Below are 23,985 nucleotides of genomic sequence, written 5' to 3' on the forward strand. Positions count from 1 at the left end.
ATAAAAAATGATAGGAATGAATTGATACCAACTAGAACTGTTACTGGGCATCGAATGTGCATATATTATAGGAAACTGAATGCTGCAACTTGCAAATATCATTTTCCTTTACCATTTATCGATCAGATGCTTGAATGCTTGGCTAACCATCCTTATTACTGTTTCTTAGATGGTTATTCAGGTTTCTTTCAGATCCCAATCCACCCGGACGACCAGGAGAAGACGACATTCACATGTCCTTATGGCACCTTTGCATATCGCAGAATGCCATTTGGCTTGTGTAACGCTCCAGCCACATTCCAACGCTGCATGATGTCGATTTTCACTGACCTGATTGAAGACATAATGGAAGTTTTCATGGACGATTTTTCTGTCTATGGAAGCTCCTTTTCTGTCTGTTTGTCTAATCTGTGCAGGGTCTTGCAGCGGTGTGAGGAGAAGCATCTGGTGCTTAACTGGGAGAAATGTCATTTCATGGTGAGAGATGGTATCGTGCTGGGACACAAAATCTCAGAGAAAGGGATCGAGGTGGACAGGACAAAGATCGAGGTGATGATGAGTCTGCAGCCACCAACATCAGTCAAGGGGGTTCGCAGTTTTCTGGGTCATGCAGATTTTTACAGACGCGCTTCATCAAAGATTTCTCGAAGATTGCCAGACCTCTGACGCAGCTGCTGTGCAAGGATGTGAAATTCGAGTTTGATGATGCATGTTTGGAGGCATTTCACACTATCAAAGGAGCTCTGGTCAGCGCTCCTATTGTCCAGCCACCAGATTGGGAACTACCTTTTGAGTAGACCTGTCAATTTGGTTCAAAAACCGCGGGTCCCGCCCCATTAGACCCGCCACGGGGCGGGTGCGGGTTGGCAAAATTTAAAATATCAATTACATGGATAGAGCGGGTCGGGTCATTTGTATATGGCGGGGCGGGCGCGGATCTTATTATTTGATTTGCGGGTACCCGCATATAAGCGTTTTTAATTTGTTTTTTCTTTTTTTTTGGCAAGTGTCGCTGTTTCAATTTCAAACCCTAAATTTCCTAATTAATATTTTTACTTCTTCGACTTTCTACGCTGCTGGCGGCGACTTTTATCTCTTCCTCTGAATTTTTCTCTCAACTTTTTCTATGTAGATCAGATCGACTCTCTGTCTCATCCCTGTTTCTGCAACAAATCGATTCTCTATCTCTCTCTTGCACTTCAAATATCTTCATATCGATTCTCTGTCTCTCTCTTGCACTTCAAATCTCTTCATATTGATTCTCTGTCTCTCTCTTGCACTTCAAATCTCTTCATATCTCTCCAAATCGACTATCTCTGGCTCTATCCCTCTGCAAATCCCTCACTCTCTCTGCAAATTTACTCCTATCTCCAAATCATCGCTCTCTGCAATTCATTATCTCTCTGCAAATCGATTTTTTTTTTCATAGCGGGATATCCGCCAGACCCGCTTGATTAATGCAGGGCGGGTGCGGGTTTATGGTTTACTAGTTGCGGGTCTAGCGGATAAATTTTTGAAAGAAAAAAATGACTTGTACCCGCAGCGGGGCGGATCAGGCGGGGCGGTTTTGACCCGCTTGACAGGACTACTTTTGAGGTCATGACCGATGCTAGTGATTATGCAGTGGGAGCAGTGCTAGGACAGAGGAAAGAAAAGAGGCTCCATGTCATCTATTATGCCAGCCGAACACTCGACAAAGCTCAGTGCAGATATGCCACAACTGAAAAGGAGCTTCTGTAGTGGTTTATGCTTTTGAGAAGTTCAGGTCTTACCTTGTTGGGTCGAAAGTTGTTGTTCACACAGACCATGCAGCTCTGAAATACCTGTTGACAAAGAAGGATGCCAAGCCAAGGCTCCTTCGATGGATCCTTTTGCTGCAGGAGTTTGATTTGGAGATTAAAGACAAAAAAGGGATTGATAATGGTGTTGCAGACCACTTGTCGAAGCTGAAGATAAATGATGACATTCCACTAAATGACAGCCTTCCTGATGAACAAGTTTATGCCATAGATGTTTCTGGGTTCGACGAGCACCTGCTCCCCACCGGAGCACCTGCTCTGACGAGTTTTTGCAACCAAGTTGACATAGATCGGCATTCTGGTTTCCCATGGTTTGGAGAGATTGCAAATTACCTTGCTGCAGAGCAGGAACCTGCAGGTTTTGTGGGAAACAAAAAGAAGAAGTTTCTGAAGGATGTGAGGCACTACTTTTGGGATGAGCCTTATTTATACAGGCATTGCTCTGATGGAATCTTCAGAAGATGTGTAGCTGATGAGGAAATACCAGGAGTGTTGTTTCATTGCCATGGATCCTCTTATGCAGGCCACTTCGCCACTTTCAAGACTGTGTCGAAAATTCTCCAGGCTGGGTATTGGTGGCCTACTATGTTCCGAGATGCGCAGAGATTCATATTCAGGTGTGACACATGTCAGAGACAAGGAAACATCAGCAGGAGGAATGAGATGCCTCAGAATTTCATCTTGGAAGTGGAGATTTTCGATGTGTGGGGTATAGACTTCATGGGACCTTTTCCATCATCTTATGGGAATGAGTATATTCTGGTGGCAGTTGACTATGTGTCAAAGTGGGTGGAAGCTCTGGCTAGTCCCACAAATGACGCAAAGGTGGTTTTAAAGATGTTCAAATCTGTCATTTTTCCCAGGTTTGGTGTGCCGCGAGTGGTGATTAGCGATGGAGGCTCTCACTATATCAACAAAGTCTTTGAAAACTTGTTGAAGAAGAATGGTGTAAGGCATAAGGTGGCGACCCCATACCATCCTCAGACGAGTGGGCAAGTTGAGGTTTTCAACAGGGAAATCAAGAACATTCTGCAGAAGACTGTGAGCACCACAAGGAAGGATTGGGCAGTGAAGCTTGATGATGCTCTTTGGACATACTGAACAGCTTACAAAACACTTTTGGGGACTACACCATTCCACTTGGTGTATGGAAAAGCATGTCATCTTCCAGTGGAACTTGAGTACAAAGCTGCTTGGGCAGTGAAGCTGCTGAATTTCGATGCAAAGAGTGCTCATGAGAGGAGAGTAATGCAGTTACATGAGCTGGAGGAAATTAGGCACTTGGCCTATGAAAACTCGAAGATTTACAAAGAGAGGACAAAAGCTTTCCATGACAGGAGGATCCTCAACAGAAGCTTTGCACCAAAGGATCAGGTATTGCTTTTTAACTCTAGATTGAAATTGTTTCCAGGGAAGCCGAGATCGAGATGGTCTGGACCATTCACCATCAAGGAGGTTCGACTATATGGAGTTGTAGTGTTGCTGGACACTAAAGGAGGCGAGTTTGTTGTCAATGGACAGAGGTTGAAACCATACCTTGCTGGTCCAAATATCGCAGAAGGTGAATCAGTCACCTTAAGCGATCCTCCTCAAGCCTAAATGGCTTTCCAAGTCAAGCTAATGACTTAAAACAAGCGCTTGGTGGGAGGCAACCCACCGGTAAGAGTCTCTAACTTTGTGTCTTTCAATTCTTAGCTACTAACTTTGTTTTTAGGTTCTTTGTTTTCGAAAAAAAAAACAGGTAAGAAGTTGTTCAACGTGGAAGAGAAGATGTGAGGAAGAGCACCCAACCAGAGCACCTGCTCCATCTGCGGGGTTGGTTGCTCAAAGCGTAAAAACTGACGAAAGAGCACTCCCTCCCCAGTCGGAGCACCTGCTCCACAGGGTGCTCACCACGTAAAAAGTGACGAAGGAGCAACCCAAGGGAAACCGGAGCACCTGCTCCGGCACCTGCTCTGGACGAACAAAAGACGAGGGAGCATCCAGCTCTGTTCCGGAGCACCTGCTCCGCCAGGGTGCTCTACATGTGCGAACCAGGTAAGTTTTCTGGACACTTCTCTAGCTTATTTTTACACCGGGGACGGTGTGAAGTAAGTCCGGGGGAGGGTCGTGTCCCTTGTACTTCTTTCTTTTGCTTTCTTCCTTTTAGTACTTTCTTTGAGTCAGTTTTTAGTTTGTTTGTTTGAGTCATTTAGTTTTTTTGAGTCAGTTGGTTATATGAGTCAAGTCAAAGCTTGTGGGAATGAGGACCAATTCTATGATGATTTCAGACCATTTGTGAATCTTGACCATCTTCTTTTAGTGATTATTACTGCAGAATCATCTAGATCGACTAATGGAAAATCCAAAGACAAAGCAGTAGACTAGAGGAGCCCAAAATTCTTGACTAATCCATTGAACCCGAGCTAATTTTTCAGCTCTTCATTTTCCTCATCGATCAGGTTAGTGCTCATAGGGCTTGACTCCTCATTCTTACCTGACAAATAAAGACCTGTGTGATAGATTTGGTATTCCTCTCTCATGTTCTAAGCATTGTTTCAGGCTGTTTCTTAAAAAAAAAAAATGACAAAAGGCAGAAAAGATTAAAATAATTTTCTTTTAGAAGTAAAGAGTTAGGAAAATTTCCAAGGATCCCATTATTTTACTTCTAAAGTGGAATGATCACACAAGGGATGGAAGCGAGGGGTAGGAAAATTTCCTATGACCCCATTATTCGCCTACACCTTTGATATATAATGAGGGGACAAACAGGGGATTCGGTGGCAATCACCATCAATACTCGCGTCTTTGAACCTTGTTATATGTGCCGGAAAAAAAAAAAACGAAACAGCTTGAAAAGTGAATAAGTTCGGGGGAGAGGAAAGGTATTTTTGTGTAGTATGGTCAATTTGTTAAGGTATAAGTATGGGAACGAGTCTAGAAGGTCCTTAGCACTAGTTTTATTGATGAGACTCAGCAATGATGGGACATGGATGATGTTATGAAATTGAGGAACGAATCTGGAAAGCTGCAGCGTCTACAGAGAAGTACATGGAGGTTAGATTTTTGATTGATTTTGCAGCAGATTGTCACATGTCTTGGTCAGGTTTACGGTCTTTTGAGTTTTGCGAGTTCCCAGCTTTATCCAGTCATTCTTTTGGAATTGAATTAGAGTTTGTTTGAGGACAAACAAGGATCCAAGTTCGGGGGAGTTGATGAGTAGAGATTTTGACTCATTCTAACCTGTGTTTACTAATTGTTTTAGGAGTTTTTGGAGTCTTTTCAGGAAGTTTCAGGTGACTTAGAGGCCTTATCAGAGGATTAGAGTGTTTAGGAGGCATTGGAGCAAAAGGAGATGAATTGGAGCAAAAAGTAGCTATTTCACACGCTTTTGGAGAAATCATCCGCGGAACACCTGCTCCCGGTTTGGACCCTTCGTGGAGCACCTGCTCGAGACGGGAGAAAAATAAGGAAAACGATTTTACCTAATCCTAAGTCGCGTGAGATGGAATAAAAAGCCCAGAGCCGCCTGTGTTTTATTATCACGTTTTTCTACAGACTTTTTACGCTTTCTTTTTACAATTTCCTGAACCAGAGAGTTTTTACTTGTAAGCTTTTGGGAGAAGAAATCTGCTACACTTTGAGAAGAATTTTGAACCCTATTATCTCTTCTGCGATTTTAATTCATGAATTCCTTTTCTTCTGTTGCTGTGTTTCTTTCCTCCATGTCTGAGTAGATCTCTTAGCTAGATTAAGGGTTTCAAAGGATTTCATGAGTTAGAGAATTGGATGCAAATAAGGTCTATAATCGATTGTCTTCACCTTTGTTAGTCTTAACGCTTAGGTTGAACTGGCCATTCAATTTACGTTCATAGGTTAATCTATTCATCAAAAGTGTAATAGGTTGCTAGAACAAACACTGGTGAGCGATTTGTCCTTAGCCAACGACAGTTGAAGTTAAGGCAAATCGTGAACAGATCAAACCTGCTTGTTAATGCTTGTCTGCAATTTTCTAAGTTCAAACGACAGTTTAGAATTTAGGTTGTTAGATAAAGTTATCGAGATCACGACAGTGGATCGATAAGCTTTTATGTTTGAGTTCGAGACCTGAATAGTCATTTGATTCTCATCTCTGGAACTCCTGCGAATTACCTTGATCTAGTGCTTGTTTTAATCTGAATTTAAATCATTGTTTGCCATTCTGTTTACTTTTTAGTTTTCGCAATAAACCATCTTTCGTCTTAGCTTTAATTCAATCCTCGCAAAATCATAGAGTAACACTGGTCCTCTGGATTCCGAATCCTTTATATTACAACTACATAACTGTTCTATTGCAGTAGAAACTAGGAGTACATCCAGTCTGAATCAGTGTACAAAGCTTCTACAGAGTAGTCTTCATCATCGAATCTTCTTGGAGCCCTTATTTCCCTTCTGTCTCTGTCTCGTACTAGATGATAACTCAGAGGGGTTTGATGAATTGCAGGTTCTGCATCATCAACGTTATCATCATGAATTAATGGAGAAAAAGCTTGAGTATTTGGTGATGGTGGGATGCCAGTCACTTCTTTAGTATCTCCACCTAAGGTAGAGTCCTCCATTGTGTCAAGATCAAGATCGAGAAACGATCTATCTGAGCTAGTTTCTTCTTCAACTGCATCATCGTCTTTTCTAATTAGATCCTTGAACACAGCATTTTCTTGAAAAATGACATTCCTGCTTATAATGCACTTCCTCTCACTTATCAACCACACTTTGTAGCCTTTAACTCCAGGTGGATACCCAAGCATCACCCCTCTCTTTGCTCTTGGACTCAGTTTGCCATCATCTGTATGTATGAATGCAATACATCCAAACCTCCACAAGTAACTGTATACTGGTGGTTTCCAAACCATCTTCTGTCCGGTATGTCGAAGTTAAGAGCTGAAGAAGGGGTCTTGTTAATGAGAACAACTGCAGTATGAGTGGCTTCAGCCCAGAACTTCTTCGACAGTCCTGAATCACTCAGCATTGTCCTCACTTTCTCCATGATTGTACGATTCATACGCTCTGCAACTCCGTTCTGTTGTGGCGTGTAAGCACATGTCTTGTGCCTTTGAATCCCTTTTGATTTACAAAATCCATCAAACAGCTTGTTGCAGAACTCAAGGCCATTATCTGTCCTGAGAGTCTTAATCCTTTTTTCACTTTGATTCTCCACCAGACGTGACCATTCAACAAAGCTTTTAAAAACTTCATCCTTTGTTCTCAGAAAGTAGACCCAAACTTTCTTAGTGTAATCATCGATGAAAGAGATGAAGTATTGGCATCTTCCGAGTGACATTGGTACTGATGGTGCTCTCCACAGATCAGAGTGGACGTATTCAAGCTTCTCCTTGGTATCGTGTTGAGCTAGATTGAAACCCACTCTTCTTGCTCTACCAAAGATACAGTCTTCACATGTATCCATTGCAGACACCTTCTTACCATCTAATAACCCTTTCTTGACCATTGTATTCATGTTCTTTTGGCTCATATGTCCCAACCTTCTATGCCACAATATTGTATCATCTTGTCTTCTCACAACCGAATGTGAATCTTCAACTGCAGGTTTCCAGAGCAGAAGATACAAAGTATCAAACCTCCTCCCTGACAGCAATACTTGATCACCAACTTTGATACTGAGAACTCCATTCTCTGACTCAAACTTGTAGCCAGCTTTTTCAAAGGTCCCCAAAGACAACAGATTACGGTCCATATCTGGGATATACCTTACATTTGTGAGAGAAACCGTTAAGCCTTCTTCGTTCTTGAGCTTGATGGTTCCAACTCCTTTGACTTTAGCCACGGTCTTGTTACCCATTCTGACTGAACCTCTTGCGTCTTCATTTAGGTCTTGAAACCACTCCTCTTTATATGTCATGTGATAGCTACATCCAGTATCCATGATCCACTCATCCTCCAGATGTATATCTGTTGATGACATAACTTCAGATACGTATAGTCCAGTAGCTTCGGCCAAATTTCATTTTCCGTTTGAGGATTCACCCTTGCTGCCTTGCTCTTTGGACTTACTCTGAGCCTTTAATTTGTTAGGACATGAGTTCTTGAAATGTCTCTCTTCTCCACAGATCCAACACCCTCGTTTACTCTTGGATTTGGATCTTGACCGACCAGACTTGTTCCATTTTTCTCTCTGTTCACTTCTTCCTCTAGTTTTGGTTTTTTCTTTTGGCTGTCAGTCGCGTCGGGTCTGCCGCTCAGTTGAAAGCTATGAAACAACTACATCAGGACCCTTCCTACATTGCACGAAAGCCATTACTTTACGTTCAGCTAGCACTAAAAAGGCTACTCCTAGATCCGAACATAGGGCTAATTTATTTGTTTGCCACATAGAGGCCCTCAGCTTGACCCTTGAGACTCTTCTTTGCTGACCCAAACTCAAGCTCCTTTGAGTATATGGCCGCTATGACCTCATCCAGGGTCAAAACTTGTTTCCCAGTACTGTACTTAAGAGTATCTCTCAGCTGGTCAAACTGCTTCGGAAGTGACATTAACAAGAGAATGGCTTGATCTTCATCAGACACCAACACCTCTGTGTTCTCGAGATCTTCTATGAGATGAAGGAAGTCATCAATGTTTCCTTCAATAGACAGATTCTCAGCCATTTTGAAACTGTAAAGTTTATGCTTCAGATAGATTCGGTTTGGAACGGTTTTTGACATGTACAATTTGTCTAAAGCGGCCAACATAGAAGCTGCAGTCTTCTTCTTTTTGACTTTCCTTAGAACCCTATCTGTCAGGCTCAAGACAATAGTACTTCGAGCCTTTTTCATCTTTTCAAGCTTCTCCTGCTCATCTTTACCGTCGTCTTCTTTCTCCTTTCCTTCTTTTGAAACTCCAGATTCTTTGAGAGCTATGCTCAGACCAAGAATGTCAAGATGAGCTTCAAGCTTTTCCTTCCACATCGTGTACTCTCCTCGTCCATCAAACTTTTCCACCTCTACTCTTACTAAAGACATGGTTCTCGCTTTATGTTAGTAGCGATGAACCAAAGACGCAACCTTTGCTCTGATACCACTCTGTTAGGACTCAGAGGCCCAAAGATGTCGACTTTTCTTGGACTTGATACACAACAAACCAAGATATAGATGTAAGACTCAAGGACGAAACAGAGGAAGACCAAGAACACAGTGTTCACAAGGAATAAGAGACGTTGAACAAGATATTTGCAGAGAAATATGAAAGAGCAGAAAAGACAGGAGCACACACCAAGATTTAACGAGTTCACGGTATTAAACAACCGCTATGTCTCGCCGATACTTGCCTCGGAATCCATTAGATAAAGTGAGTAGCTTTATACAACAAGATTAAACAAGAGTCCTGCCTAATGCCCTTCACTAGCACTTAGACACTCTTCGAATCAATCTTGTACCAAGAAAACAACATCAAAGCTTATGCTAAGCTTATGCTAAACAAGTTTTCTCTAATCTATGAAACTCTCTTCTAACACTCAAGTCTTTCTTACCACTCTCTCTCTCTCTTCCACACTCGCTTTATAGCTGCTTCGAATTAGGACTTCACACTTGACTCAACTGCAAAACGCTAACCTTCTCAAACGCCAAACGCCAAGGCTGAGACTCGGTTTCTTCGTGTTGCAGGCCATAGCACGAGACTTACTGCGTTAGTATACACCAGACAATAAATCTTTAAAGAGTTTGGCAAACTTTGTGTCTTCCCTTTTTAAGCAGTTGCCAATTTCCAAAGCAAACCCAAAAGCAAACTTACTGCAGTTTGAAATATAATCGTTGCAGGTAAGTTTCTTTGTTACCGCTGAGTTAAATAAACAAATTTACTGACTTGTTCATCATATCCTTTGTCTTCACAGGTATGACTAAAGGATTTGAAGTATGGTTTTATATGGATTGTTTTGTATAACACTAATACAAAGGGCTCTATACTACGCTATCAGCAATCTGAAAGAAAACAAGAATCGGATATCTCAATATTCAAAGTCCGATTAATAAGAATTAAAAAAATCGAAAGTCCTACCTACTACCGTGTTAGTATGTCATGATCACAGGACGTTCATTATATCAATAAAGAATAAGTAAAATAGTGTTATAGATGTAACATATTACCTTTGGCACCTAAATGAATTGTAACATAAATAAATGGAAACTAGAAATGAGTTGCACATCCTTTCGGTGGGTTGCTCGAGATGAGATTCACAATTAATGATTCGGTACATTTTTTATTCGTGCATATGATAAGTACAAGAACAAACGTACTTATTTTTACTTATTATTACTTTTACTCCAAAGATCGTTTTAATTTGTTCGGTGATTTTAAGAACGAAATGAAAGCCAGAATTCACCTAATTGTACTTGGAGAAGCTTGAGCGAATTTATAGTGCGTTTCTATAGTAAAATCATAAAGGTAAAACCCAAAGAAACATGATGTCTCGTGAAAATACTTTTCAACTGTATGGTGACAAAATTCCATAGATTTTTTTTTAAAAACAAGAGTTATTGTTTTCGCTAAACATACGCCGTAAAAAAGCATTTAGACACGAAGACTTTGTAAGTTTGACTTTTGATCCACATTCACTATACTTTCAAAACGAAGTCACGAACGTGTTAGATAGTACATGGTCGGGAAAAAAGTTCATATGACCGTAAATAACACTAAATGAAAAGTTTACGCACCCTAAATCATAATTGAATTTCACACACAAAAAGTGGCAATTTTTTTTTGTTTTCTACATCTTCATTTTAGTTTAGCTTACTGTATTTTTTTGTCTACATTGATAAATTTTTATCTGTAAAATGTATATGCGATTGATTTCAGGAATCCTTATAAAGAGTGGTCTAAAATTCTTATATAGTAAATTACATATCTATATATTAGTGAGTTTCCAAGATTTCTGTTTAAAAATGAGTTTCCAATATATTTTCTCAAGATATGTTTTCCATTCATTTTTCTTAAACCAATTTTAATTTCGATATACACATAAACTAACAACGATGTAGATATGCCGAGGCAGAAATTGTTTAATCTTAACGTCCCAATCATATATATTTTATTGAACGATGGTATACTGGTGATGTACAAGTAAAATGGACAACTTTGCTAGCTTAACTCTTTATCAACCAACCATGTAGTGTCTATTTACAATTCCATTTTAAAACTTCCTCATCGGTCCATTTTTGTGTGCTGCTTTGTCTTCTAGTCAACTTGGAAAATCTCTTTTAATTATGGTTCAATTATGGTTCCCTTGTTGGGTTCTAATCGGTTGCTACTAATGTTTATAAACAATCTGGGCCTGGCTGGCTTAGTATATTTTTTAATTTGTCAGGGAAATTTCATTAAACTATATTAACTGTTACAGGGAAATTTGTATAAAATCTGATCCTCTTTAAACACGTCTTGTAATTAAATTATACACCGTTACTTGGGCCGATGATACTAAAACATTAAAGGGCTTTGCTATAATTGCAATTGCTCCTTAAAAAACGTCTCAAAAGTCAGATTCATCTCTTTAATTACAAAAGCACAAAGGCCTTGCTCTTATCCTAACGTTTGGTCTTCTACTCTTCCCTTTCGTCTCCGCGATTTGAGAGAGAAGATGAGACGAATGCGAGAACAACGACACCATTTTTAAAAGAAGAAGAGTCTCCTCTCAAAGGCATCTTGTGTTCTGAAAACCAGACAAGACATGAAGACATTCGAGGAAACAGAGGACTGTTTCATCCTCGATTTCGATCCTTTTGATTCGTTCGACATCAAACAACTCTCTCTTTCTGATGAAAAAGATTTAGCCATCATCCATGAGACTGGACAGGTTTTTGTTAAAAAAAATCTAGGGTTTGATTAGGATTTTTTTGGCAGCAGTTTGATTAGGGTTTATCTCCACCGTTTTTTTTCTTCTTTTAGTAATGAAAGTCTGATACTATGGTTGAGCAGGTGGCTTGTAGAGATTACCCACATCCAAGACATCTTTGCTTGAACTTTCCTTTTGGATCAACTCCTAATGCAACCCACTGTAATCTGGTAATTTCATACATATAGCTCACTTCTCTCATGGATTAGCTTGGTGTACTTTAGTGTTGCAATATTAATTAAATCTCCTATGGAACTGTTTTTGTATAGCTCTTGGATATCAAAATTGTTTCTAACAGCAAAAACCAACATATGCAGTGTTACTGTTACGTCTGCGATAAGCCTGTTCCTTGTGCACAGTGGATGTCTTCGCATTGTAATGCTTCGGCGGAGTCTATGCAGCGGAAAGTTACTATGACTCCTGAGAGTGAGAGCTTTTACTATGACTGCGATTACGATCATCTTTGACTTGACTAGTAGATCAACGTAACTAGCTTTGGAAGAGTATGTAATGACAATGCGTAACTAAGTTTGAGATTGTTATTTAAGTGCTTTGTTAATCTTCAAAATGCATTTGCTTAGCTGGATTGTTGCGTGTTGAAATATTTCGGCGTAGACCTGGGACGAGGCTCGATTTCGAAGTTTGGAAGAAAGTAGAAAACAAAACGATTTAGTGTCCTTTGAGATTGTTATTTATGTGCTTTGTTAATCTTCGAAATGCATTTTCTTAGCTCTTTTTTTTGGTCAATGGACACTAAAATCTTTTCTTGTATTCTTAAAATCTTAAATCAATTAAAATCTGAAACACGAGAAATAAACAGAGAAATGAGTTTTTTTTGTTCTCTTGGTTTTATTAAATTCTTAATAAGCAACAAACATATCATAGTCAACACTGGACTGGACCAAGCAACGAGTACGACAAAGGTGACGAAGTAGAAGTAGACAAGAGCATACTTATTTAGCATTAAGAGAATAAGAGGGAATTTAACTTCAGATCTACTTGAGAAACTCCACGATGTAAACACCAAAGGCTTTGCAGAAAACTTGGATCTCTTGGAAGCCAGACTCTCTCGCTAGTGCCTCTAACTCTTTCTTGGTCCGTTCTTTGCCTCCGAGGTTGTGAGCCATCATAATACAGTCTATATGGACGACATGTTTAGTCAGGAGACTTGAGTCTGGGATATCTGGAGCTATACATTCTGCTAATATCACTTTTCCCTTATCTGGAAGCGCCTTGTGGCAGTTCTTCAACAATTTCACGCAGTGTTCATCGCTCCAATTATGGCATACCCCCTGCCACAACAAGTAAATAAATAAAATTTATTAACGATTATTTTTGTTTTTGGTCCAAATGATCCGGCCAAAAAAAAAACATCAAAGTGAGTTTAAAGTTTAATAATTTACAAACCTTCATGAAAATGGCATCTCCCTTGGGGACATTTACAAACATATCTCCACCAACATGCTCAATACCTGCATTGCTCAATAATAAGCCAATCTCTCAATTAAATCTAAAAATTTTTGATCTGAAATGGCATAAAAAATATAATATACTACCGGGATAAGGAGGAGCATCTTCGATAACATGTGGCTGATCAAAGTTGATGCCTTTAATGTTTGGGTACTTAGACACAATCATTTTGAGAGTGGCACCAAATCCACCACCAACATCAACCAAAGAAGTCAAGCCCTCGAAACCCTTATAGGTCTCAAGAATCTTCTTCATTGTGATGGTTGTTAGGTTAGCCATTCCGTTGTTGAAGATCTTGTTGAATCTAGTATCAGTCTCTTGGTACTCGAAACAGCCCATTCCATAAGCCTTGTTGAATGGGATCCCACCTTCAAGAATTGCATCTGTCATATAGTACCTGCACATCTCATATATATATATTTGGTAGTGAGCCAAAAGAAAAGAAAATGTGTCTAACATGTGCAACGGGGTCTCATATGGGTCTCTAGCATTCATTGCACATGCTCTTAGGTTCCAGGTGAAATTCGTTGGTTTAGTCGATTTTTTTTTCCACTTTTTCCTTTAATACATCCAACACATATTACACATTAAATGTTTTATTTTTTAATTCTTTCTTTACCTTAATTTATTCTTCTTCTCCTTCCTTATAATTTTCTAATAAATTATTCATACTAAAATACTTGTTTTTAATCAATTAAATTTATATTAAAAGGTTGAAAAATCTTTTTTTTTTTTATTTACCAGCTTTCCATGCCGACCTTGTCTTGGTTCACAAGACAAAGAGCAGCGATGGAGACGCCGTCTTCGTTCTTGGTCAAATACTTGCAAACGGGACCGAGCCCGTAAAGCCGTTCAACGCCGTCGCCGTCAGGGAGTGTACGGAGGGAGCAGGTGAGGATGGAGTAAGCCGCAAGAAGCCGGAGGATACGGTCGAGCATGACCGGAGCTTCAGGGTTTTTGGTCGGGAGATGGGAAGCGACCTCAGAGGGAGACATGGGAGAAGAGTTCTTGGCCATGATCTCGAGAATTCCGAGCTCTATAACCGGTTTTAAAGCCATCGGAATAACAGGGGCATGGGCTAGCTGCATGGCGAAGAGGGCAGTTTCGTCGTCATCGGTAACTTGCACCGGAGTTATCTGCGTCTCAGCCATCGTTCCCATTCCCTCTTTGAGTATTTTCTTATTGAACTTTTTGGTTTCTAGATCTGTGTGATGGGTGAGAAGGGAGGAAGATGAGAGGTTCATTTATTGGAAAAATAGGAGACCGGCCGGCCCCAATAAACTCAAGCCTTTAAAAGAATTATGAAGAAGAGAAAAAAAAAATTATGAAGAAGAGATCGCATGCAGTGGCCCAAGAAAATCAAATGTATTCCTGATCAGATAATAAACCCAAACAAATTATGACTAAATTAGCTTTGATATCTCCATCTATGAAGACATTTTCATTTTGCTCAACAATAATATATTTCGATAACAGAATGAATTTACAGTCTACTACCGCAAAAGTTATATATTTTGCCAGCAGTTTTTCTCTAAAGATAGGAAATTTTTATGACCAATTTTCTATGCAATTTTGACGAAAAGTAAAAGTGATAGGAAATTGGTAGGAAATTTCCTACCAAATATTTTGTCAAAATTTCATAGGATATTTCCTACCAATAACTTATCACGTGGTCAAAATTTAAAAGGAAAGTGGTAAGGCCAATGGCGGGTAAGTATTTCATAGAAAATTTCCTACCAATTTTTGACGACAAATTATGTGTAAGAAAATCGTAGGAATTTGGTAGGAAATTTTCAAATGTGGGACAAATAATAAAGAAGCTGCTCTATAAATAAGACATTCATCTTCTTTTTAATTAATTTGTTTTTTTTATATATAATATATATATAGTATCTCTATATATAGTAATAATTGAATTAATAATTAATTCATTTTTTAGTTTAAATTTAATTTAATTTTTAATTTTAAAAAATAATTATTTTTTTTACAAAATCTGGCAAATGGTAGAAAAATAGTAGGAATATTTGAAATTGGAAAGAATGAAACTGAAGGAAGATGGAAGTAATTTCGTAGGTACTTTCCTACGAATATCCTAACGCAAAAATTTTCCTACCAAAATTTTCGTAGAAAATTTCTTACGATTTTTTACCTTTTAAAATTTCCGACGGCATAAAACTTACAAAAATATTTGGTAGGAAATTGGTAGGAAAAGCCAATTTCCTACAATTTTCTGATGAAATATATAGTAGAAATATGTGATGTTTTCTTGTAGTAGTGTAATAAAATAATTATTTTGTTTATCATTAGCCTTCGATCAAAAAAAAATGTCAATCATTAGCCGGGAAAACAAATATGCTACGAAGCACAGAATTTTATAAGAACTCTAAAGAATGTTCAAATTCTCTCATTAAGTCCTTTTTCAATACCAAACTATTTCAGAGAATATACATTTGTTAACTCGGCGATAATACTTATTTTAATGATATAGCTAATAGACGAATCGAATTTCGTTAAATAATGCTCAATTTCTATTTTTATAAATTAAACAAATCGCCATAGAAACAGCGACACGCGATCGAAAATGGCAATATGCAGAGATTAAAAGAGAGAAAACAAAGAAAATAACAATTTTTACCAAAAAAAAAATAAATAAAAAAAAATAACAAGAGACCAAAACGGCAAAACCACCTGTCCGCAGAAAGATAACCCTTTTCGACAAGTGGCAAACCCTAACATGCTCGACAACACTTAGAGCAGGTCACAAGTTTTTAGGAATTTTGGGTTAAAAATAAAAGAAAAAAAAGATACTGAAGGATCGGTTCATCAGATCGACTTTGATAACCCCGTATCCGTACCACATGGCGAAAATGTATTGGGCGAGAATGAATGGTAATTTTGCGGTGAAAAAAAATTTTCAAGGGGAAAAATTCTTTTTTTCTTTCCCGAGTCTTTCTTTCTCTCTTCCTCTTCTCCGGCGCTGAATCCGTCGCAATCCGGAGATGTAATCCGGTGAATTCTCTCGCTCTTTTTGATAACAATCGATATTGGTTTGGAGGATTTGCAGTGGGTTTGGTATTGATTGGTATTGTATTTCGTTTTCCTGTGTTTGTAGATTCTTATGAGTAGATGCGTTATCTCTTTTGTTAACAATGGCTAATGTCACCGCATACTCGGATGTGCTTGTGGTGAATATGGTTGGTGGCCTTGTCACTGGAGCAGTGGCCGAACGATTAGGAGGTATAGAGCTTTTCTTGATACAATCTCTGCTGCATTTAGGATTTGCTGTTGATTATTTATGCAACAATGTCCCTTGCTATTGTGTGCATTATATGTAAATTCCTATTTAACAGGCACTGGTTATATTTGCAATACATACAAGGGAAATTATCCTTCTCCTGTGGAAATGGTTAGGATGTTCAACTTTAATGACAAGGTTATAGAGAGGTATGTTCGATTTTCTCCTAGTCTTTTTTGTCTCTGTAGATTGTTATTGAAGCCGTTCTGTGTGTAAAATATATTTGTAATTGACCCTTTCTGTGTGCAGGATCGTGCAGTCATCTATAAACGAGCTCTCATCAGCCAAAACTGTATCTCCTGAAGAAAACAATAAACAAGAAAGAGTTTATAACGCTGAGATTAATATCAATGCAAGTTGCCAACCTGTACCGTTTCACCTTAGTCTTAATATGAGAACTCTTTTGGTTATAACAGAAGGTTTTTATTTGAAAATTACAGGAACCATCTACATCTGATGTTGTAGAAGAGAAATCTGTGATATCTGAGGCTATGGTAGTAGATATTGTTGCCCCAGAGACCAAAATCATCAAGGCCCCAAAAGCTGGAGCCAAGGCTTCGAAAGAAGCAATAGAAATGTGGCAAGAAAACGGTTTCTCTAGGTAAGTAAATGTAAGTGTTTCTCTGAATGAAATTAGTTTCGGTTAATAAATGCCTGAAACTTGTCTGTTTGATTTGCAGTCTAATCATGGCTGCACAAGACCAAGACCCATGGAGCTTAGCTAAAGATGTATTGCCTCTGCTCTCTTGCCGCTGGCGACATGTATGCACAACCTTCAGCAGGGGAAGATGGCGATCAATCTGCAAATAACAGAACCATGACTACGTGAATATCAGGTCTGATCAAATTTTCTTTTCTTTTGTTTCCCAATATATTATTCGATCAACAGGTGCTGATATATTAAAATGCAGGTGCTTCCTTCAAGAACTCACCCTCACATGCAAATGAGTTCTTTTGGAGGCTATGTTCTGAGCGGCATCAGAATCTCTACCACTTGATTCTTGTTTGCAAACCTCATGATTCTTATAGTTCTCAATAACTGAGGTTTGATGTTTGATCTTTCCTTTCAGAAAGGTCTTTGTATTTGTATGTTGTTAAGATAGAGGGCTGAGATTATAGGAAAACTTTCATGTTGATCTTTTCAATCTAATCTATATAGTTTATTGATTAATGATCGTTATGGTTTATTGCAAATTGTACAAAATCTTAGAAAGTAGAAATCTTTATGAAATTCACTAACCTAAATGAAAATATCATCATCATTACCATTGGCTCAGTTTCATAAAGATTATGAAACATTAAATTTACACAATATATATTTTCAATAATAATTTTTTTTTTGGTGATGAACTCCATTTTCAGGTTCAGTAATGGAACCCAAAAATTGATCTAGGTTCTTCCCAAACCTTTTAAAAAAAAATTTAATTTTTTAATCTGATGAACCTCATATACAGGTTTAGTTTGCATTCTCAGTTTCTCACTGCACCTACATACTTACATAGGACATAACGTCTTCTATATTATCATCTTTCTAGTCATCCAAAACTCACGTTTTGTAACCGTACTACTTTTGGTGAAGAAATTGGACAAATGCAACTTTTTATGGCTGTTGTATTTCTGAGTTAAAGATAAAATGTAACCAAGAGTTTTGGTGGTGGCCTAAACGAGAACGTACACATGCAATAAGTCATTATCTTACCTCATGAACAACACAATTTTTGGTTACTATGCTTAATAATCCTCGATCGTGATTTTTTATAAACGTTATATTACGTCAGATATTATATTATACAAGATATCACAACAGTCATACCGATTATTTTCAGTAAATCTTTTGTGTTTAAAAGGCTCAGATAAAACTTTAGGAAATCAAGGTAATCTCTAGACTCTACATAAGACTCTGATCGTCTATATATAGCAAGAGGATATCTTCAATATATATGGCAGGAAGATTTTATCAATATATATGGCAAGAGGATTTTTTTCAATTCATGTGTGGGATCGTGTAATCTGTTTTCATCAATGCAATCCCCGATTGGTCAACATGAAATGTAACCGCGACTTTAGAGTACATACAAAATATGTTTAGTATTGTAATTGAAAATAGTGCACTATACACATACCGACTTAGCTGCCACAATCCAAAAGCAATTTATTTTTTCTATTCGGTCAAGATCTCTTCCAACATTATATTCTATATTTTCCATCTTGATATATAAATATTTTAGTTTTATTAAACCTGTTCAACAAGCCCGCGGTCCAACCAAAATGGTGCTCCAAGAAAAAAAAATGTGGCCATTTGTAAACTCTAAATTTTAAAAAACAATGAATGTGTGGACCATCAAAAACTATAAAAATTGAGGCCCTAGGCGATGACCTAGCCTGCCCGAGTCTGCTGTTCACTAAAAACACATGTCGAATTATCTTGAAGTATAGTTAATAATGTTGTTATTAATGTATAGAAATTTTGTCAGCTTTACCTTACAGTAATTTACTATTTTAATAAAGTTTATGTTTTCCGTCTACATATGATAATACGATCCTTTTTGTTAAAGATGATTATTGATGCAAATTTAACGGAAAGCTCGTCTGCAAGAGCAACTAGCAATGGTTGTATCAATTATAATTATTATGGGTAGGTATTGATCATGCATGTAGATAGCCTTTCAATAAATTTCTTTCAATTCAACAATAATTCACTATCCCCCTTACTGGGTCCGCTTCTGGGTAGGTATTGATCCTGCAAGTAGCTAGATAGACTTTTCAGTAAATTTCTTTCAATTCAACAATGTGTATTGCATCATTTTTTAATTGCATCATAAAAATAAATGATATTATTTTGCTTCATTCATTAATAATTGATATAAAAAATATAATTTAACATCAGTCATATAATTGATTTTATTATTAGTTATTTTAATAGCAATTCAATAATAAATAATATAAAATTTCATTAATTTGGATTATTTTATGAAAAAAATTACAAAATATTAATGCACTCACTTAGATAATTGATGTAACTATTTTTAATTTTTGCTAATATTATTTAAAAATTATACAAAAATATATCAATAAAAATGATGTTAGTAAATTTTTAGTTATCTTTGATATTTGTTCTACATCAACAACTAAGAGAGAAAGCGAAAAGTTTTGTTTTTTTTTATTCAACAATCTAAATATTTAGAATGGTTCGACAAACCAAACCAATAGTACTAAGTTTACATAAATAATATCATAAAGGTAGACTCGAGCAATTCTTGCTAGATTGTCTGCTTTCAAATTTTTTGTACGTGGGATATACGATATTGAATAACTAATAAAAAATTAATAAAAAAATTATATATTTTCAAAAAATCAATATTGATGTGTTATATATATGTAAAAATTTAAAATTATTTATAAAATAATTCATAAATTAATACTAAAATAATTTATAATTATTATATATATTTTAAAATCAATAATTATCATTATTAATATTAATTGATGCAAGATTTTTAAATTTTTTGCAACCGACACAAATTAACATTGACTATCATAACTGATGCAATATTTACATTATTTACTTAAACTAATGCAAATATTTACATTAGTTGTTTAATTGATGTAAAATACTTACAGTGGCGGACATGTCAAATTTATATTTTATTATTTTGGTAATAGTATTCGAAGATAACAGCTTATTTGGTTCATCCAACCTTTTTAAACATTTTACTTTAGGTTTGAATCCTGAGATAACATTAATTTTTTTAATATGTTTGCACCCTTTTAAAATTAATCTTGGATCTGCTACTATGCACAATTGATGTAAATATTTGAATAACCATTTTCAGAATCATTAAAAATTAATTTAAATATATAAGGTACATGATGTGAAACCCATTTTTTGGTAGTTGTAGGTTGTAAACTTGTACTAATCATATAAGAGAGAAACGATGCAATCGAATTGATGATACTAAAGTAAAACCCACTCCACGTCTACAAATGCACCTATAATATGACTGTATGAATATACGTTTTTACTTTTTACTTATAAATATTTTTAAATATATAAGACAAGTCGAAGTCTCAAGTTGAGATAAGATGTAAAATATTTTTTTTTCTGTGTAAAGAAAAATATTTGTGAAGGAATAGTTAGAAACTTAGAGTATCTCCATTGGTGAGAAACTCTAAAAAATATCTTAAATAAAAAATATTAATATTTAATTAAAATTTTATTATTTCATTAAATTTCAATTTAAAAAGCAAATTTGAATCATTTTAAAAATGACACAAGTGTTTTAGAGTTTTCATTGGGTTTCTATAAGTTTTCGTTTGAAAAACCTATCTCATTCTCTCTTTTTTTTCTATTATCTTTTTTTTATATATAATAAGAGATTTTGATGAGAACCTCTCAATGGAAGTGGTCGAACGTATTAAATATTTAAGTTAATTGTAATAAAATTGGGAATTTTGATAACACACGCCAGCTGAATGGCTGATGCCATGACACGTCTTGCGAACGCAAAAATCTCGAGTAAACTTTTGTTTTCATGCTGCTGCATCAGTATTTTAGTCTTTCTCTACTATTTTTTTTTTTAAGAACTGGAAAATGACTTTCGAAGTAAATTTTCTTTCAGATAAATTTACAAGATGGAATATCCAAAATTCTGTAGTTTAACAAAAAAAAAATAGGTCTACACGATTGTACAGAAAGTTTTCTATTGATTTATATACGAGTTTAAAATCTTAGCACTTATTAGTGTTCGTTTTTTGTTTTCTATTATGGTAGATTCCAAACTGTTTTAAATCTACGGCTTAGAATTTGCTGTCGAAATTTTGTCTTAAGATTGGGCGTTTTTACATAGAGATATTATCATATATGAACCAGTCAAAAGACACAGTTCACCATATTAGAAATCTCTAGAGATCTCTAGATTTTCTCCACTCTTTAAATTTCAACTTTGTTGTAGAGTTCTCCTCATTATTTTATCAACTCTTTCAAGCTATATTCATTTAATTTGAAAGCCATTTATCCCAAAAAAAAAAGGCACGATCAATCCTAAACCTTTCTTTATAAATTTGTTGTCTCTTAAACGCCATGCACTTTGGCGTTTTTGGTCTCATCCATAAAAATTCCAACCAACTCTGTCTCTAACCTCTATATTATATGGTTTGTATATAAACATGTATTATATATATATTATGCATCAATAATTGGAAAATTTTAGAATAAGGATTGTAAAGTTGCTATATGGTGGTAAGACAGGAAGGAATTACTTGCCTAGCATCATATAGACAACGATACACTTTTTTCTTTCAAATCCCACAAAACAACATACAAAGTACAAACCAAATACGTCGTCATTTAGCAAATGACTCCACGTGTGCATGTAGATATGTAGTCTTCGATTTACTAGTAATAGTTTGTAAAATATTTAAAAGTTTGAGTTATGACCATTAATCTGCGAGCTTCGCCAAAATAGAATTTTTCCCTACGGTTTGGATCTACAAAATTTAAATTAATAACGACAACTGATGAATGTTTGCACATACATTCATGTTTCGCTCACACCAATCAACTTCAATGATTTTAAATCGTTTAGCTTGGCTTGTTTCATACGTAAATATAATTATATATTTTCAAATTATAAAAAACCAAATGGTAACATCATATACAAGTGATGTACGCTCATTAATTATATTTGCATTTCACATTCGAACAAAAAAGATCATATATGATTTACAGATACACTTTTTTTTTGCTTCGTAAAATGCGTGGTATATATAATGTAATTGCAAGGATTCTATAGATTCAATTACAAATTATTTAAAGTGTGAATTAAATATATTTATACATATATTTTTTTTTGGGTCAAGTGTGAATTAATTATATAAAATGTGAAACTGTGTTACGAAATCCAAAAGTATAATTCCGGCAAAAAAGAAAACGAAGATACAAAAAGATCGCGCTTTTGACATTTGCTCACAAAGTTGAAAACTTAGCGAAACGAAATACTCGCACAATTACAAGAATTTTCAATTTAGCGTCATTTGATTTAGTAGTAAACATAATTTCCCACAATTTCATTATTTTTTTGGTAACTTTGGAATAAGTGTACATAGTAGAATTAGTTAATAGTAACGCTTGACTCATTTGAGATTTATAAAAGATGGCGTACATTACAAACTCTCTATCAATTAACTAGTTGAAATTGTTAAACGTTCCGAGTCTTCTACCAATGCATTTTTAAATTAATTACTCCCTAATTATCAACTTGGATATACTTAATTATCAGACTCTTCGAGTTTTTCTTCTTCTCTTTTGTGTGTGTCACTGTGTATAAGAAAACTTGAGTAGTGAGAAGATGAAAGACTTCTGTGTCTTTATATATAGAGGCGACCATATTCACTTTCAGTACGGAGTCAGAGAGAAAAGAGCTCGACTATTTTCTAACAGCAAAAACCAACATATGCAGTGTACTGTAACGTCTGCGATAAGCCTGCTCCTTGTGCACAGTGGATGTCTTCGCATTGTAATGCTTCGGCGGAGTCTATGCAGCGGAAAGTTACTATGACTCTTGAGAGTGAGAGCTTTTACTATGACTCCGATTACGATCATCTTTGACTTGACTAGTAGATCAACGTAACTAGCTTTGGAAGAGCATGTAATGACAATGCGTAACTAAGTTTGAGATTGTTATTTATGTACTTTGTTAATCTTTGAAATGCATTTGCTTAGCTGAATTTTTGCATGTTGAAATAATTCGGTATAGACCTCGGCAAGGGTCGATTTCGAATTTGGAAAGAAAGTAGAAAACAAAACGATATATTTAATAGAAAAGACCTAACTTTGAAACCAGCACCTTCTTGAATCTTCGAACAAGTAAAAGAGTATTTGTTCCCAAGTCCCAAACTTGCAACTTGCAAGCTTCAAAATTCTCAGGCTTTTTGAAACATATCAGTTAGTAAAAGATTATGTTAAATAAAGTTTTAATAACAGAGTCGGGTTTAGGGGCGTTCATAAGCCTTGACAAGGTTTAAAAGTGGAGTCATGTAAATTGTTATATAAATTGTTGACAGAAACAAATTTGTTATACAAATCATATAAAAATATTGCTATTAATATTTATAAATTTGCTTAGACTTTCATCATTCGTCTACATGATGGAAATAACAATATTAGAGCATATCCATCAGTATTTCTTAAAAGTTTTTTTGGCACAGTTTCATAGATGAATTGAATTAAAAATAAATAAAAAATTCATGTTTTCTATAGATCGCTCCTTAAATAAGTAGCTGAAGAAGCTGTCTCTTAGGACAAGTGTCGATTGGGAATAATTATTTTTATGATTGAATTAATTTTAATTTAATATTATTTGCTCTTACTCTCATTAGGGTTGGAACGGAGCCGGATATCCAGACTTTTCAAAGTATCCGGATCCGGCTCCGGATTTAACGGATAATCAATTTTATTATCCGGATTCGGATCCGAAAACTAAGACCGAATATCCGGTTTGAACCGAAGATTTACTGATATCCGACCGGATATCCGGTTTCGTTGATTTAAAAAAAAAACTTCAATTTTTAAAATTATAATGAGA

General features: G+C 36.1%; 3 protein-coding genes across 3 annotated transcripts; 2 read left to right on the top strand and 1 right to left on the bottom strand.

The window, feature by feature from the left end:
• Positions 1 to 11,297: 11,297 nt before the first annotated feature.
• Positions 11,298 to 12,245, top strand: LOC18017538. Its single transcript, XM_006401551.2, has 3 exons — positions 11,298 to 11,598; positions 11,721 to 11,807; positions 11,955 to 12,245. Exons 1-3 carry the CDS (start codon positions 11,473 to 11,475, stop codon positions 12,102 to 12,104), a joined length of 363 nt encoding a protein of 120 aa, XP_006401614.1. The 5' UTR covers positions 11,298 to 11,472; the 3' UTR covers positions 12,105 to 12,245.
• Positions 12,246 to 12,450: 205 nt separating this feature from the next.
• LOC18017539 (flavone 3'-O-methyltransferase 1) lies at positions 12,451 to 14,362 on the bottom strand. Its single transcript, XM_006401552.2, has 4 exons — positions 13,849 to 14,362; positions 13,194 to 13,504; positions 13,045 to 13,109; positions 12,451 to 12,929 (listed from the first exon to the last, which is right to left on the bottom strand). Exons 1-4 carry the CDS (start codon positions 14,349 to 14,351, stop codon positions 12,633 to 12,635), a joined length of 1,176 nt encoding a protein of 391 aa, XP_006401615.2. The 5' UTR covers positions 14,352 to 14,362; the 3' UTR covers positions 12,451 to 12,632.
• Positions 14,363 to 15,988: 1,626 nt separating this feature from the next.
• LOC18017540 (tRNA (adenine(58)-N(1))-methyltransferase non-catalytic subunit trm6) lies at positions 15,989 to 17,525 on the top strand. Its single transcript, XM_024156610.1, has 7 exons — positions 15,989 to 16,116; positions 16,220 to 16,344; positions 16,458 to 16,551; positions 16,652 to 16,754; positions 16,843 to 17,003; positions 17,083 to 17,238; positions 17,314 to 17,525. The coding sequence occupies exons 2-6, from the start codon at positions 16,257 to 16,259 to the stop codon at positions 17,210 to 17,212; spliced, it is 576 nt and encodes a 191-aa protein (XP_024012378.1). The 5' UTR covers positions 15,989 to 16,116; positions 16,220 to 16,256; the 3' UTR covers positions 17,213 to 17,238; positions 17,314 to 17,525.
• The last annotated feature ends 6,460 nt before the right edge of the window (positions 17,526 to 23,985 follow it).

This window comes from Eutrema salsugineum, unplaced genomic scaffold, assembly GCF_000478725.1.
Source record: "Eutrema salsugineum unplaced genomic scaffold, Eutsalg1_0 scaffold_2, whole genome shotgun sequence".
Taxonomy (NCBI): Eukaryota; Viridiplantae; Streptophyta; class Magnoliopsida; order Brassicales; family Brassicaceae; genus Eutrema; species Eutrema salsugineum.